Source organism: Panthera tigris, chromosome D4, assembly GCF_018350195.1.
Source record: "Panthera tigris isolate Pti1 chromosome D4, P.tigris_Pti1_mat1.1, whole genome shotgun sequence".
NCBI lineage: Eukaryota > Metazoa > Chordata > Mammalia > Carnivora > Felidae > Panthera > Panthera tigris.
This window is the reverse complement of record NC_056672.1, coordinates 85,366,033-85,380,108: the sequence shown is the minus strand read 5'-3', so window position 1 is coordinate 85,380,108 and position 14,076 is coordinate 85,366,033. Positions and strand designations below refer to the sequence as shown.

The following is a 14,076-nucleotide window of genomic DNA, read 5'->3' as shown; positions in this document are numbered from 1 at the left end:
GGTTTGTGACCCGCACACCCTTGTGAATCATATTTCCCAGAGAGGCTCCGCCTGTTCCTGCTCCCGGAATCTCTCTTCCATCATGCTTGGTCCACGTTCCTTTCAGGTTCACCGGAATTCCACGGCTGGGACCTGAAATGGGAAGGGACTTGGCCGCGAAGGATCCTGGGAGCGGTGGTTCTAGCGCAGGCGCTGGACGCTTGGTTTGTGGTCGTTTTTTCTCCGTGGTTCGGCGTTCTTGGAATACTGAGTCCTGGGGGCTTCTGGTAGCGCGGCCTTCATTCAGCTCAGGGCCTAATCCCAGCCACCTTTATGGTCCTCTTGAGCAGTACCGAAAGTCTGGGAAGACTAAAGGAAAGGAGGGCCCCTCGTTGTGAACAGGGCAGCCACAGGTTGGTGCCCTGGAACTCTCGAGTATAGAAATCTATCATCATATCAAGAGTATAAAAAAATTACTTCTTCAGTAATTTCAGGGGCAGAATCCCTGAATAATGTTACTAGAGTTCCATTAGCACTATTGCGGGAGGAGATTCCTAAATATTCTATCCTTTGGAGGCTTTCGCGCTATGCCAGAGGATATTTCCGTGAGCTTTCTCAGAGCACTGATGACATTTTCTCCTCTTGCCTGAGGAGTTCCTCAGGCAATTTTCTGTTCATTCAGTTTTGAGGCACTTTGACGTTAAGAAGATGGGAATGTGTTACCTGGGAAGCAGAAATGAGTTTGGGGGTTCTCGGGCCTGTTTTCATTTTGTACTGTCTGCCCCTTTCAGCCACAGCTGGTAGCGTTTTTGGCAAAATAATTAAGTTTGTGGGTCTTCTATGACTCTTACTGGGGTTCACTCAATTAGGCAAGTCACACCCACAGATCTCTGAGATAAGCTTTTGTCTATCTTGGGGGTGCTGCAAGTTTGGGCTCCCAACCAGTGGAGGCCAGAAATCTAAGACGGATCTCCCTGGGCTAAAATCAAGATGTGGGCAGGGCTATGTTTCTTCTGGAGGCTCTAGGGGAGAATGTCTTTCGTTGTCTTTTCCAGCTTCCACTTGGCCCCTGACCCCTTCCACTTGGTGCTGTTCCGCCTATTGCCCCCAGGCCCAGCAGTTGCTAACCCCATAATGGCCAATGGGCGGTAGTGGTCTTCCTGCCTTAGTCTTGGGATCCCATCCAGGGCCACTGGGGGGAAGCAGAGTGCTTCACTCTTCAACTGATGCAATCCCGTCTATGGCCACTGGGTGGCGTCAGGGCATCCCTTGCCTCAAGAATGCAGAAGCGAGGAGTCTCCTAGAAGTTGTTCTGGGGGCAGGGGGATTTGTCATGGGGTGGGTGTGGGGGGTTGTGCATATTTCTACCTCGGGAGGGGTAAAGCACAGTTTCTGCTGCTACACCTGTCCTTTAGGGATGTCCCTTCCTGCCCTCCATGGTCCTGTGCCTGATGGTGCTGGGCTGGGCTTCTGGGGCAGATTTAAGACTGGCGCTGGCTCTGGTCCCGGAAGCGTCTTGTGCTCTGATGAGAAGGCCCCAAGGAAGTCTTAAGGGAAGCTCTGAAGAGTTGTGTGTCCACGGTCGTGGGTACCTGTAAGTGGATGCTGGAAGCAGTCAGAGATGGTATGGGTAGGAGTTGCTGAGGAATCAGGGTAGGAAATAGAATATAAAAAAAAAAAAGTGTAAAGATTTCACATGTCCCTTTGAGGCACCCCTTGAGCATCACCCCTTGCATGCAGCTCCCAGCGTTGCTTCACCACAGCCTCCCGTCCACGCCTGCACAGCCTCACCATCAGCAGCAGCTAACATCCATTGAGTACTTATTCTGTGCCATCCTTGGTCCAAGGTGCTTTACAAACTTCTCTCCTTTCATCTTCACGCCCACTCCATGAGGAAGACGGCATCCTTAGGCCCATTTTACACATGAATAAGCTGAGGCTTAGGTTAAATGTCTTGTCCAGGTCACACAGGCGGTGAGTAATTGAGCCAGAACTTGAACTAAGCCCACTGCCCCTTACCCACCATGCTGCACTGGCTCCTGGACCCTGGGTTATGGAGGAAAGAGACCAAGATGGAGTTGAAGCCACAACGCCCTTTTCCTTGCCCACAGTTTAACTTCCATTATCACCATCATTTGCATCTCTTCCACGTCACCTCCATCTCCATTTTCCGTCCTCATCTCTATCATTGTCGTCTTTTTGTATCTCATTCTCTCCTCTGCCAACTCTGTTTCTCATCTCCCTCTAACTCTATATGTAATAGCAGAGTTATCAATGAGCAGAAAACTGGAAACAATCTGAATGTGGAGCAATATGAGGTTGATTTAAGTTCTGACATATTTATACAACAAATCCTCCTGATTTGTTGAATTTCACAAATACTTAAGCACCCACTCTTTGCCACACACCGTGACTCCAATGGCAAACACTGCATCGTCGTTAAAAGAAAAAAAGCTTTCATTTCAAGCTGGTGGACCGAACTTAACGCATTTCCCCTTTTTATTCCTCGAGTTCCCACTGAAATGACAGTGAAGATGTATAAAATGTCAAAAGCCATAACAGAACTGAGAACAGGTGCAGGGTGGGGGACGCATACCAGCCACTGCAATCAAAACCCCCTAGCACTTCATTCCTCGATATGGACAACCAAAGCTCACCAGATACTTGAGATAAAACAGCGGCATAAAAGAGAAGGCTTTCCGGAGGAAATCAGAGAATAGAAGACAATTTTCAAAAAGTTAAAAACGTACAAATAGTTTTACTCGTAATAGTGAATACCGAGTGTTGAGGATGTGTAGCAGCCGGAACTCTTGGACGCTGCTGATGGGAACGCAAAAATGGTACCACCACTTTGGAAAACAGTTCGGCAGCTTCTTACAGTCGTGAAACCAACTTACATATGACCCGATAGTTCTTCTCCATGCGGGGACTTGTGTGCAGGTGCTCACAGAAGCTTTCTTCATGATAGCCCCAAATCGGAACTAGTCCAAATGTACGACGGGACACTACTCAGCAATAAAAAGAGAACTGCTGTTGCATGCAGCATGGATGAATCTTAAAAGCGCTCTGCTCAGTTAGAGAAGCCAGGCGCAAAATACTACAAACAACAGGATTTTTGTAAGTCTAGAAAAGGAGGGGCGCCTGGGTGGCTCCGTTGGTTAAGTGTCCAACTCTTGATTGCGGCTCAGGTCATGGTCTCATGGTCCATGGGCTGGTGCCCTGCAAGCCTGCTTGGGATTCTCTCTCTCCCTCTCTCACTGCCCTTCCCCCAAATGTATGCGTACATGCTCTCTCTCTCTCCCTCAAAATAAACATTTTTTAAAAATTCTAGAAAAAGAAAAACTAGAGGGAGGAGACTGACATGAGGGACACAAGGGAACATTCTGAGCTGACGAAAATGTCTTATATCTTGATTGTGGTGGTGAGTACACAGCTGTATACATTCCTCCTAAGTCATCATATTTTTATACCTACAATTGTTGAATTTTATGGTATCTAAATAATGCCTTAATAAAGTCTGTTTTTAAGAGTGAAAATATGGGGGTACCTGGATGGCTGGCTCAGTTGACTGTCTGACTCTTGATTTCAGCTCAGGTCATGAGGATCAAGCCCTGTGTCGGGCTCTGTGCTGGGCAGGGAGCCTGCCTGGGATTGTCTCTCCCTCTCTTTCTCTGCCGCTCCCCAACTTGTGCATGCATGCACTCTCTTTCTCTCAAAATAATGTTAATAATCATGAAAAACAAAAAGTAAAAATAACGTATCCTCAGGGAAACCCCCAAAGGTATTTCCATCACAAAGAAAAGTGTAGGATACTACAAAAAAGGAATATATAATAAGATATAATTGAAAATGATTGTCAAAGCACCAATCAAAAGAAGGCTGGAGTGGTCATACTGATATCAGACAGAGTAGACCTCAGAACGAGGAATATTACCGGGGATAAAGAAGGTCATTTCATGCTAAAGGACAAAACAATCAGAAGGTAGCAATCCCAGATGTGCGTGCACCCAGTGATGATCTCTAAGGCACATGAAGCAAAACCCAAGAGAACTGCAAGGAGAAAGAAATCCACATTTACAGGTGGAGATTTCCACACTTCTCGCTCAATAAATGATAGAACAAATGGACAGAAAGATGTATTAGACCTGAACCGCTCTATTCAACAACTGGCCTAAATGGCCATTTGTGGAATACCCTGCCGAACCACAGAATGTGGCTCTCAACCCGGTGGGCTGCTGTGCAGGCACGAAGAATGAGAATGTATATATGCAGTTACTGTGCGTGGATGTGACCTTGTTTCTGGAAGTCCGCAAGGAACTTGGATTTTGCTAAGGCTGAAAGTTCCTGTGTATTACTTAGCACATTTTACTGAAATCAGAGCAGCCATTGCAGAATCTTCCAGAAAACTCCTTACTGCTCAGCCCTGGACCCCACTGCACTTCCATTCTCCTACTCCCCAGTCTCGTTACAAGGCTTAATAGAAGGTGTCAAGGTGGGTACATGTGAGGGCTGTACAACCCGGGAGGTGAGTAAAGCAGATCACGGAATGGGAAGTGTGGTGTCCTACCTGTGTGTAGTGATGCTAGAAAGGATAGATGTAGGGAGGAAGAGTTTCAGGATAGTATCAAATTCTTTTTTTTTTTTTTTAATTTTTTTTCCATTTGAGACAGAGAGGAGAGAGAGAGAGAGAGAGAGAGAGAATGAGAATGCACAAGCAGGGGAGAGGAGGAGAGAGAGAGAATCCCAAGCAGGGATTTCATGACTCTGGGATCATGACTTGAGCTGAAACCAAGAGTCAGACACTCAACTGACTGAGTCACCAGCTCTACTGTGCTGACAGCAGAGAATCCGATGAGGGGCTTGAACTCACAAACTGCAAGATCATGACCCGAGCCAAAATGGAGAGTTGGAGGCTTAACTGTCTTTGCCACGCAGGTGCCCCAGGATAGAACCAAATTCTTAAAAGAAGTTACCTCTGGAAAGGTGCAGTTATGCATAATTATTGTATCACTTATCCAAAGAAATGAGTTAATATTTGTAAAGTGCTGAGGGCAATGCCTAGCAGATGGTTAACTGCTATAAAAATCATTATACTAAATAAATCTGTGTTTTCCAATTTTCCTACAATAAACATGTATTACTTTTATAATGGATAATAAAAGTAATTTGTAAAAGACTTGTGGGTCCATTAAAGTCACCAGAAGGAGAGATGTGTTGTTGTTGTTGTTGTTAATAAGATTTGATAACTAATGATCCAGGGGACTGAGCCCAAGGATGGAGGAGCCATAAATGATGTCCAAGTGCCAAGAGTAAGCCCAGCTGACCACAAGAAGAAGTAAATCAGTAGATATTTGTGGCGAGGCCCAGTTCGTGGGAGGCCTGGTGTATGGAAGGGATGGGAAAACGTCCTTCTCAAACTGCATTTCACACAAAGAGGCCACGGCCTGATTTTCTGAGTCAAATCTTTATTTGGCAAACAAAGTTCCTTCCTGATAATGCAGCCACGTGAGAGGGGGTCACCACCCAAAAGCATCTCCTCCAGAAAACGAGGAGCCGAGAGTCCCCCTCCTCTGCTGTTGCTTTTGTGGCAAGGTGGAGATGGCCTGTGGACGATGGACCACGGGGCAGCAAAGCCCCTCCAAGGAGTTCCCTCCTCCTGAGTCGCAGAGTGGTGGTGGGAATTGGACCCCGGGGCCGGGAACCTCTTACCCATGGTTCGCTGGGCCATAGAGAGCTGGGTAGGAAGGAGGGACCCCGGAGGACAAGGCTCCAAGGGGCTGTGGTCCTGCATTCCACCTCCCTGGGGACAGGCAGGGGCTCCAGGCTCTGGCTGAGGCCCAGCTTGGAGTCACAGGTGATTCCGTCTCCTCTGAAGCCCAAAGCCGGCCCTGCTAGGAGTGGCAGCCACTCATGAGAAGGGGTTGTCATCGCCCCTCAAAATGGGCTGTGATTTGCTCCAAAGTCTTTCCTTTGGTTTCAGGGACACAGGACAGAGTGAAAAGGACACTGAAGATGCAGAAGGCGGAGGCGAGCCAGAAGGCGCCGTAAGGCCTGAGAACCTCCTGGAAAGAGAGGAAGGGCCTCATGTAGACACAACAGGTCAGGAGCCCTCATGGACCCTGAGCTGAGGCCCTGGCCCCCTCCGCCCATCCCCCCACCCAGGCTCAGGGGTGTGGAGGAGGGTCTGGCCCTGCCATCCAGAAACCTGCAACGAGCACCATACAAGGTGTGGACGCTGGGTGGCTGGGGAAGCTGGCAAAACTGTCATGAAGTGCCTCCCCCAAGGTCAGACCCCCACTGTCAAGTGACAGCTGGGCTCCCACCCCTGGTGTCTGCCTCCAGGGCCCCCAGACCTACTCTCTACACTGTGCTTTGGCCCTGCCCCCTGAGTTCCCTGCCCTCCAGAGGAGTCTCTTCTTGGTGCCACAGGGAGCAGGCTGCACTGGGGCAGTGTGAGCACGGAGGACACTCAGGACCCACTGGCATGGAAGGAAGAGAGAGCACTTCCCGTCACTCAGAGCCTGGTCACCCTCCCAGGACAGACCTGATGACCTCCCAGGTGCCAGGACCAGAGGCCCCTCCCTTGTCAGCTCCTTTCCCTCTGGGACCCGGTGACCCAGCACTCCCCGCCAAACTCTGGGACACTGTACACTCCTGGGTCACTGTTAGGTCCTTTACCGCCGCCCCCCCTCCTTTGTTGCTGGTCCCTCCGCACAGCTCCCAGTGAGTAATTTCCACCGCTAAGACTTTGCCCCGGTCTTCCCGATGTGTTCCCCAGCGCAGCCCGCCTGAGACCCAGGCCCTGCAGAGACTCCAGGCCAACCCCAGGCATCCATGCCTCTCCTGGCCTGCCCACCCCCACCCCCCACCCCTACCCCCCACCCCTCCAGCCTCCCAGTGGTTTGTTCTCCTCCTGCTGTCCGCTGCCAGCCCAACCTCATCCACCCCGTCCACCCCAATCCATCCACAGGGCACCCTGTCCACTGCGTTCATTGTTGTCTCTGGCTCCTCCAACAGGCCTGGACATGGTATGTACCAGGAGACCTGGGGGAGGGGGGGCGGACGGGAATGAATGCCTGGACAGGTGGCCTCTCTGCTCCAGAACCATCCTCCCCTATCAGCTGGGGAGCCCCGTGGCAGGGTCCAGGGCTGTGTCAGTCCATCTGTGCAAAAGTAGCAAAGTTTTAAAATGAACTGACGCTCCCACAACCCTGAGGGGAAGGTGCTGTCACCCTCCTCCATCCTCAGCCAAGGAAGCTGGTTTAGAGAAGGTGAGCAGCACACCCCAGGCCACACAGTGGGAAGTGGCCGAGGTGGGGTTAGAGCCCAGGCTTGTCAACTCCAAAGCCAGAGTTCTTCCCGCACAGCCCTAGATCCTGGCCCATGTCCCCACTGTCCAGTGGTGGAACTGTATCCTGCTTTCCTTCTGCCGGAATGGCCTGAAGGCTCCTGAGTGGTCACAGCCTGTGTTCTGCACTTTTTCTGGCCCATCTGTCTTCCCTTCGTCCCTGACCAAGATGGCCGGTGTCCCAGGATGGTGGGGCCTCAGCCACTGGCCCTGAGTCTTCTGCAGTAAGAGTGATTCTAAAAAGCGCTCCCCACTGACTACATGAGGAGGAGACCCTCAGGGCCTGCACTTACCATGACGCTGCTGAACTCTTTCGTCACCAGGAAGGCCATGAACCAGTTAGTGAGGACGCACACACCTGTGGCCAGGCCCTTGACGTGCAGAGGAAAGATCTCAGACATTAGGAGCCAGGGGATGGGCCCCCAGCCCACGGCGAAGCCTGTGGGAGCAAGACAGGCATCAGAAGCCCATAGGGCCGACCCCTTGGCTGGCCACAGACCCCCTGGGCCAAAGCCTCGCAGTTTCCAGTCAGGGCCCCCCAGCTCTGTGCTTTCCTGCAGCGATGTCTCAGGTCAGTCCCTCTACTTCTTAGTACCAGGCTTTTCTCTGTAGAATGGGGTCATGCCGGGGCCCGCTTGGAGGGCTGTTTGGGGAGTAAGTGAAAGGGGCAGAGAAGGGTTTAGCTCAGCGTCCGGGGCCTTGGTCAGAGCCATAAACGCAGGGGCGGGGGACCTGTGGGATGGGGAGGCCTGGACTGGCTGGGAGCCGCAGGAACCCGGCAGTGATGGAATGGCCCCACAGGCCCCCCGCCCAACCTCCCCACGGGCCCCCTCTCACCGGCGATGAAGAGGCACATGCTGCCCACTGCCAACCAGGCCAACCCCACGCTGGCACTGGTGGGCTCCATGGAGATGGGTGTCGAGAGGTCCACGTGTGAGGAGTTGCTGGGGCCGCCCTGGGTCAGCTTGAAGTAGGCGCCGAAGGCACTGGTGCTGAACACCATGATCACACCTGCAGGCGGAAGGGGGCAGTGCGCAGGGCTCTGGGAGAAGCGGACGGTGGTCCGGGCACGGGGCACTCAGGTTAGAGTCTCAGTGCAGTGTGGCCACGGTGATGCGGCCTGGGTTTCTCTGAGAGGGTGGTGAGCGGGACCCAGGAGCCCAGATCGGCAGCACCCAGCCCGGGCCGGCCCCAGCTTGGACCTCGAACCGGAGCCAACTCCAAGAAGCTCCTGGTGGCAGTGCCTTCCTGGACCAAGGAGCAGGAGTGGTAACTGTGACAGCAGCATGGGTTTCACTCCTGTGCAGATCATCTCTGGATCCTCACAATGGCCCATCGCCCCCATTTCATACAGGGAAAACTGAGGTTCAGAGGGGTGAAGTCACTTGCCCCAAAAGCCCTCCAGCTTCTGAGTCACTTCTCCTGCTGGGCCCTCAGTTTCCTCATTGTAAACTGGGGCCCCGATGGCGCCTGCTTGGAGGCTCACTGCAAGGGTCTGTTAGTGCAGGCCTGGTCTGGAGCAAGCACTCAGTAAGGGCTCCCATGGATCTCGGCCTTGTTCTCAGGGGTGCTTGGCTGGCCTTTTCCTGTCTCAGTGTGGTGGCCTTGGCAAAGACCCTCCAGTCTGTGGTGGGGACCCTGGCCTGCGCCACCCCATTTTCAAAGGGCCGAGCCCTTGCCCTCGGGCCTCACCTGACAAGGTCAGGAGCAGCCTCCGCCCAGCTTTGTCCATGATGAGGGCCGCCATGGCGGTGAACAGCACCTGGATGATGCCCACGATGACCGAGGCTAGGCTGCTCTCCTGGGGAGATGGGCCGAGGCGGGTCAGGCAAAGACCCCAGGACTAGGCCCCAACCACACAGCATCTGGATGAGGCAGGCCGGGGCGGAGGCCTCTTTACCTTGAACTTGGCCTCCTCAAAGATGGTCTCTGCATAGAACATGACAGCATTGATCCCTGACAGCTGCTGGAAGGCCATGAGTGAAACGCCGATGATGAAGGGCTTGTAGATGCTAGGAAGCCTCAGCTGGGCCAGGCGGAAGCCCTGCTCAGACAGAGGCCGGTGTCAGTGCTTCTCCCTACCCCCTCCCGAGGGGCCTGCTGGCTTTGAGCCCCTGTCCTAAAGCCTGGTGGAGGGAGTGAGGCTCAGCTTCTTATCACCTGGGCCTCGGGTCCAAGACAGGTCTCCGCATCACTTTAGCCTCTCCCATTTGTAAGGACCTCACCTCCCCATGCCCTTTCCTGATTTGCTGGGGGAACTACAAAGAGATTACATGGGCACATAGCCAGGGGTTCCAGAATCCTACCAGCCTCAGGCCTGGGCCTGGGCCGAGTGCCTCTCCTGGCACCACCAGGCACATGCTAGGACTCCCATCTTACAGATGAAGAAAGGAAGGCTTAAGGATGGGAAGGTCAGACAGCAGGTAAGTGGCAGAGACTCAGTCTTCTCCGCTGCCCTCCAGTATCCCATTTAAAAATCCAGTTCCTCAAGGTTGCGCCTGCGTTTCCTTCTGACCCACTGGGCCTTTCTCTTCCTGGGACAGTAAGATCAAGGCTAAGGCCCAGCCAAGTAGTGGGGCTCCAGCAGGCCTTTGCTTGCTCACACATAGGACAATGCCACCACTTGTGCCTCTCCTCCCCGTGTGTGTCTGCACAGCCTTGGGGACAGGCTGTGCTAGCCTCCCCTGGCTGCAAAGGGGCCATACCTCACTGTTTCCTCCCCACCCTGGCTCTGGATCCCAGCCCCTCACCTGGTGTTCGGCCCCGACAGGGGGCTCCTCCCAGGTCTGCTCAGAGCCCCACAGGAACTGCATAGCGGCCATGGCTTCCTGGCGCTTGTGCTGGGTCAGCAAGAAGCGTGGGGTCTCGGGCATGTAGCACATGAGCAGCAGCATGAAGGAGGCGGGCACACAACCCAGCACAGCCAGCCAGCGCCACTCCAGGACCCAGCCTGGTGGGGGGCAGGGGGGTGGCGGTTTCAGATGTCAGTGCGGAGTGGGCCAGCCTGCACCTTATCAGGGAGCGCCTGCCCTCTCACCAACCCCCGGGACTCAGCTTAAAGGGTGGGGGCCTCACGACCTCTGTGTGGCTACTACCCTTGCTCGCGTTTGTTACTAATACCATCTGTTGAGAAACATTGCGTAAACAACGCTGGTGGGCGCATTATGCTACATCTGCTCAGTGGATATTTACGTGGCAATCAAAAATGAATGAGGCACTTGTTTTGTCTAAAAGGGAGGGGTGGGAGAATAAATATGCATAGTCGTCATGCATGCACAGACTCTGGAAGGCCACAAGAAGCAGGCAAGTGGGCTCCTCTAGAGAGGAAGGGGGACAGAGTGGGAGAGACTTTTTTCCTGAACACCAGTGGATCAATATTCACAGAAATTGATCAATCAAAGTGCAGGTGATGATGAGGTAATTCTGTAGGCATATTGACACCCATGTGTCTGTCCCAAATGTCAATGTCTGTATTTGGCAGGGGCTTCGGCACATTGCGGGTCCCCAAAAGCAGCCAGACTGCTGGTAGGACTCTGAATTAGAGTCTGGATGCTAAGTGGGTAAAAATGAATGACCACACACCAGCATGTCGTCCACTCTGAAGAACCAGAGGGCACAGGCTCTGGGCCCTGCCACTGCCAGTCAGGTTCCTGAAGCCCCCATTCCTCGCTGGGTATAAGGCCATCCCTTGACAGTTCTCGTGGGGCCTGCTGCTTTTCATGTGTCGCTTAATTTAGTCCCTCAACAGCCTTGGGCTAGGTAGGGTTATCTCCACTTAAAGACAGGGGAAGCGAGGCTCCCTGGGGCAGTGTGACAGAGCCAGAAAGTGTCCCCTAATGTGGAACCATCAGGTATGAAGCCTCTTTCTACCCCAGTTCTAGCGAAAACATGTCTGCCTCCAGAAGCTTCCTCATGTTGACCCCAGCTCTGACCCTCGGGTTCCCTGGGACCCTCCTCCTTCACGCTGCAAATCTAGTACTAGTATTTCTGAGAGACAGGCTTGGGCCCTCAAACTCCTGGGCTGGAGTTTTTGGGGTGTCCCCCCACCCCCTTAAATTCTTAATTTGTTACTGCACAGTGACCCAACCAGTCAGCCCTCCCCACACCCTCGGAATGGGCTTCTGCCCTGGGAAGATGAGGACATCGCCTTCTCCCACCCTCCCTGGGAGTTAGGCACAAGACCCACACATCCCAGGCGCTCAGGCAGGTGATCTGGGACCCTGGCACCTTGGGCACTGGCTGTGTGACCTTGGGCAAGCCCCTTGACCTCTATGAACTTCAGTTTCTACAGCTTCAAAATGGCCACCCAGCCATTAGCAGAGATCAAAAGAGATACCATGAAAACCATACCTGCCACGTAGGCTAGGAGGATGCCTGTGACGACCATCAGCTGCACACAGGAGCCGAGCAGCCCCCGCACTGCAGGGTAGGCGATTTCAGAGATATACACCTGGTGGCAACGGAGAGAAAACTTTACTCGGTGCCCAAGAGTTCTTAAAACAAGAGCCTCGGCTATTCAGAGTTGAGGAGAACCTCAGTTGGGGCTGCTCCAAGCCAGGTGGGCCTCTGGTTGCAGGTCCCAGGTCGCCGAAGCCCTCCCCGTACCTCCCCACGTCTCCAAGTGATCAGCAGCAGGTGTTTTACAGGGGATTAAGGGTATATACGTGGCTGCTGTGTGTGTTTGTGGGGAGGTGGCACAGAGTTTTTCAAACTTTCATTTAATTGCATGACTAGCCTCAATAAATACAGCTTCTGATGCAGTAGGTCTAGGGTGGGCCCCAAGATTCTGCCTTTCAAACTTGCTTCAGATGACACCCAGGCTGCCGGTCCAAGGACCACACTCTGAGCAGTGCCCTTGGAACCAGAACTCTGCCTCAGTTGCTACCAGTGACTGCTACTGCTTTCTCTGGGCTCGGGGGCCAGAAAGGTCTTGCCCACACTTCTAGGTTATTCTATTACCTTATGCCGACGGCTAAGATGGGTGTGTTTTTGTCCAGTAACAAAACCCAAAACATGAAATCCAACTCCACTACTGCCTGCTGCCCAGAAAATGCGGGTAAAGGGAGTGGCAGGTGCAAAGGAATGACCAGGGAGGACTCACAGCCACTACTTTTAATGTCACCAGGTTGACGTGTGGGTAGTTGATCGAGCCCATGGCCAGCAGCAGTTCCCCGGTCACCCTACAATCTCAGCTGCCAGGGTCCAAGGCCTTCCAGGGCTATACATGCAGAGTCTCGGTCAGTCCCCACAACCAGTGCATGAGGCAATGCCCCACTTTACAGGGGAGGAAACTGAGGCACAGAGAGGTGCTCGGCCCCAGTGAGTGGCAGAGCCGGCACTGTCAGCCTGGACAGTGGTGGCTCAGGAGATGGGGAGAGGAGAGATACAGCAGCCAGAGGACTAGCTCCTGAGTAGTGAAGGGGAGCAGCAGAGCCCAGCAGCCTTTGCTGCCAGGACAAACTAGAAGAGAATTTTCCTAAGCTGTATTCAATGGTCTGAATGACAGTGGGAGATCTAAGATCTGCAGGCTTCTGTGACCATCCACAGATGGCATCTTATTTGTAGAGCAAGAGAGAGGCCTGGTGAAGTGGCACAGTCCTGGGTTCGAGTAATAAGTAGCTTTGCCACTGACTAGTTGTGGCTGGACAAAGGACTTCAGTTTTTGAAGCTCACTTCATCTGTAAACAAGGATAACGGCGGCTCCTTCCAAGGCCCGTTGCGGGGGTAAGGAAGATAAAGCTGGTAAGGGGAACGGTGCCAGGCACCCAGGAGGCCGCAGCCAGGGAGAAGCACGCTCCCAGGTCCGCTCCTTTTCTGTCCCAGGGCGCGAGGCTGGGGGACACTCACCGGAGCTACGAGCGAGGCAATACCGCAGGCCACGCCGGTTAGAAGGCGGCCCCCGAGCAGCATCCACACGTTCTGGGCCGCGGTGATGACTGCAAAGCCGACCACGAAGGGCAGGGTGCAGAGCAGAAGGCTTAGCTTGCGCCCTGCGCGGTCCACGAGCCAGCCGCCCAGCACGCCCCCCGCCGCGGCTCCCAGGGTCACGATGGCCTGAGGGCGAGGCGACCGCAGGATGAAGAGGGGACGCCAGGGAGCCTCAGCCCAACCTCGCCCTCAATCCCAGCCCCAGCAGCAGCCTCAGCGAAAAGGGGATGGGGGTCCCAGGCTGGCGGTCCGCGGGGGAGGGTGACCCCTGGCAGGAGAGCAGGGACGCACCCGGAGGAGGGTCTCAGTGCCCGCCCAAAGCAAGGTAAGGGCGGGGTCCCCTTGCGCGTGAGACGGGAGGAAGAGGGTCCCAGGCGGGCTGGAGGGTGAGCCCGAGGCCTCACCCCGAACCAGGAGGCGGCGGCGTCGTCGAGGCGCAGGGCCTGGGCCGCGGCGCGCCGCAGGCTCGGGATGGCGGGGGAGCTGTAGCCGAGCGCGAAGCCGAAGGTGAGCGGGCCCAGGGCGGCGGCGAAGGCGGCGAGGAAGACCCGGCGACTGAGAGGGGCGCTGCGGGGACAGGGCGGTTGGTGAGCGGCGCCGGCCTGGGCGCAGCAGAAGGGGCGAGGCCACTCCCTGGGCCTGAGTCGCCCCCCTACGTGCTCACCTGCCGCCGGGCGGCCCCAGGAGCGGCTGGGTCTCCTCCTGGTCCTCCGGCGTCATGTCTGCACCCAACGCCTGCTTGGTCAGCTCTGTTGCCTGAACTGTCACGGGTCCCGCGAGTGCAGCACGCACCCGCCTCTCACAGCAGAGCCGGCCAATGG

General features: G+C 54.5%; 1 protein-coding gene across 5 annotated transcripts; it reads right to left on the bottom strand.

Moving 5' to 3' along the window:
* Positions 1-5,411: 5,411 nt before the first annotated feature.
* On the bottom strand, positions 5,412-14,017 carry SLC2A8 (solute carrier family 2 member 8). Of its 5 annotated transcripts, none has more exons than XM_042964846.1 (10): positions 13,920-14,017; positions 13,660-13,822; positions 13,175-13,381; positions 11,678-11,777; positions 10,078-10,277; positions 9,228-9,371; positions 9,020-9,128; positions 8,165-8,338; positions 7,621-7,766; positions 5,413-6,041 (listed from the first exon to the last, which is right to left on the bottom strand). In XM_042964846.1, the coding sequence occupies exons 1-10, from the start codon at positions 13,973-13,975 to the stop codon at positions 5,904-5,906; spliced, it is 1,437 nt and encodes a 478-aa protein (XP_042820780.1). In that variant the 5' UTR covers positions 13,976-14,017; the 3' UTR covers positions 5,413-5,903. The 5 variants fall into 5 exon arrangements, with proteins under 5 accessions (XP_042820785.1, XP_042820780.1, XP_042820784.1 ...); XM_042964849.1 differs by having other exon boundaries at positions 5,954-6,041; positions 7,621-7,698; XM_042964851.1 differs by lacking the exon at positions 7,621-7,766 and having other exon boundaries at positions 5,412-6,041.
* Positions 14,018-14,076: the final 59 nt, after the last annotated feature.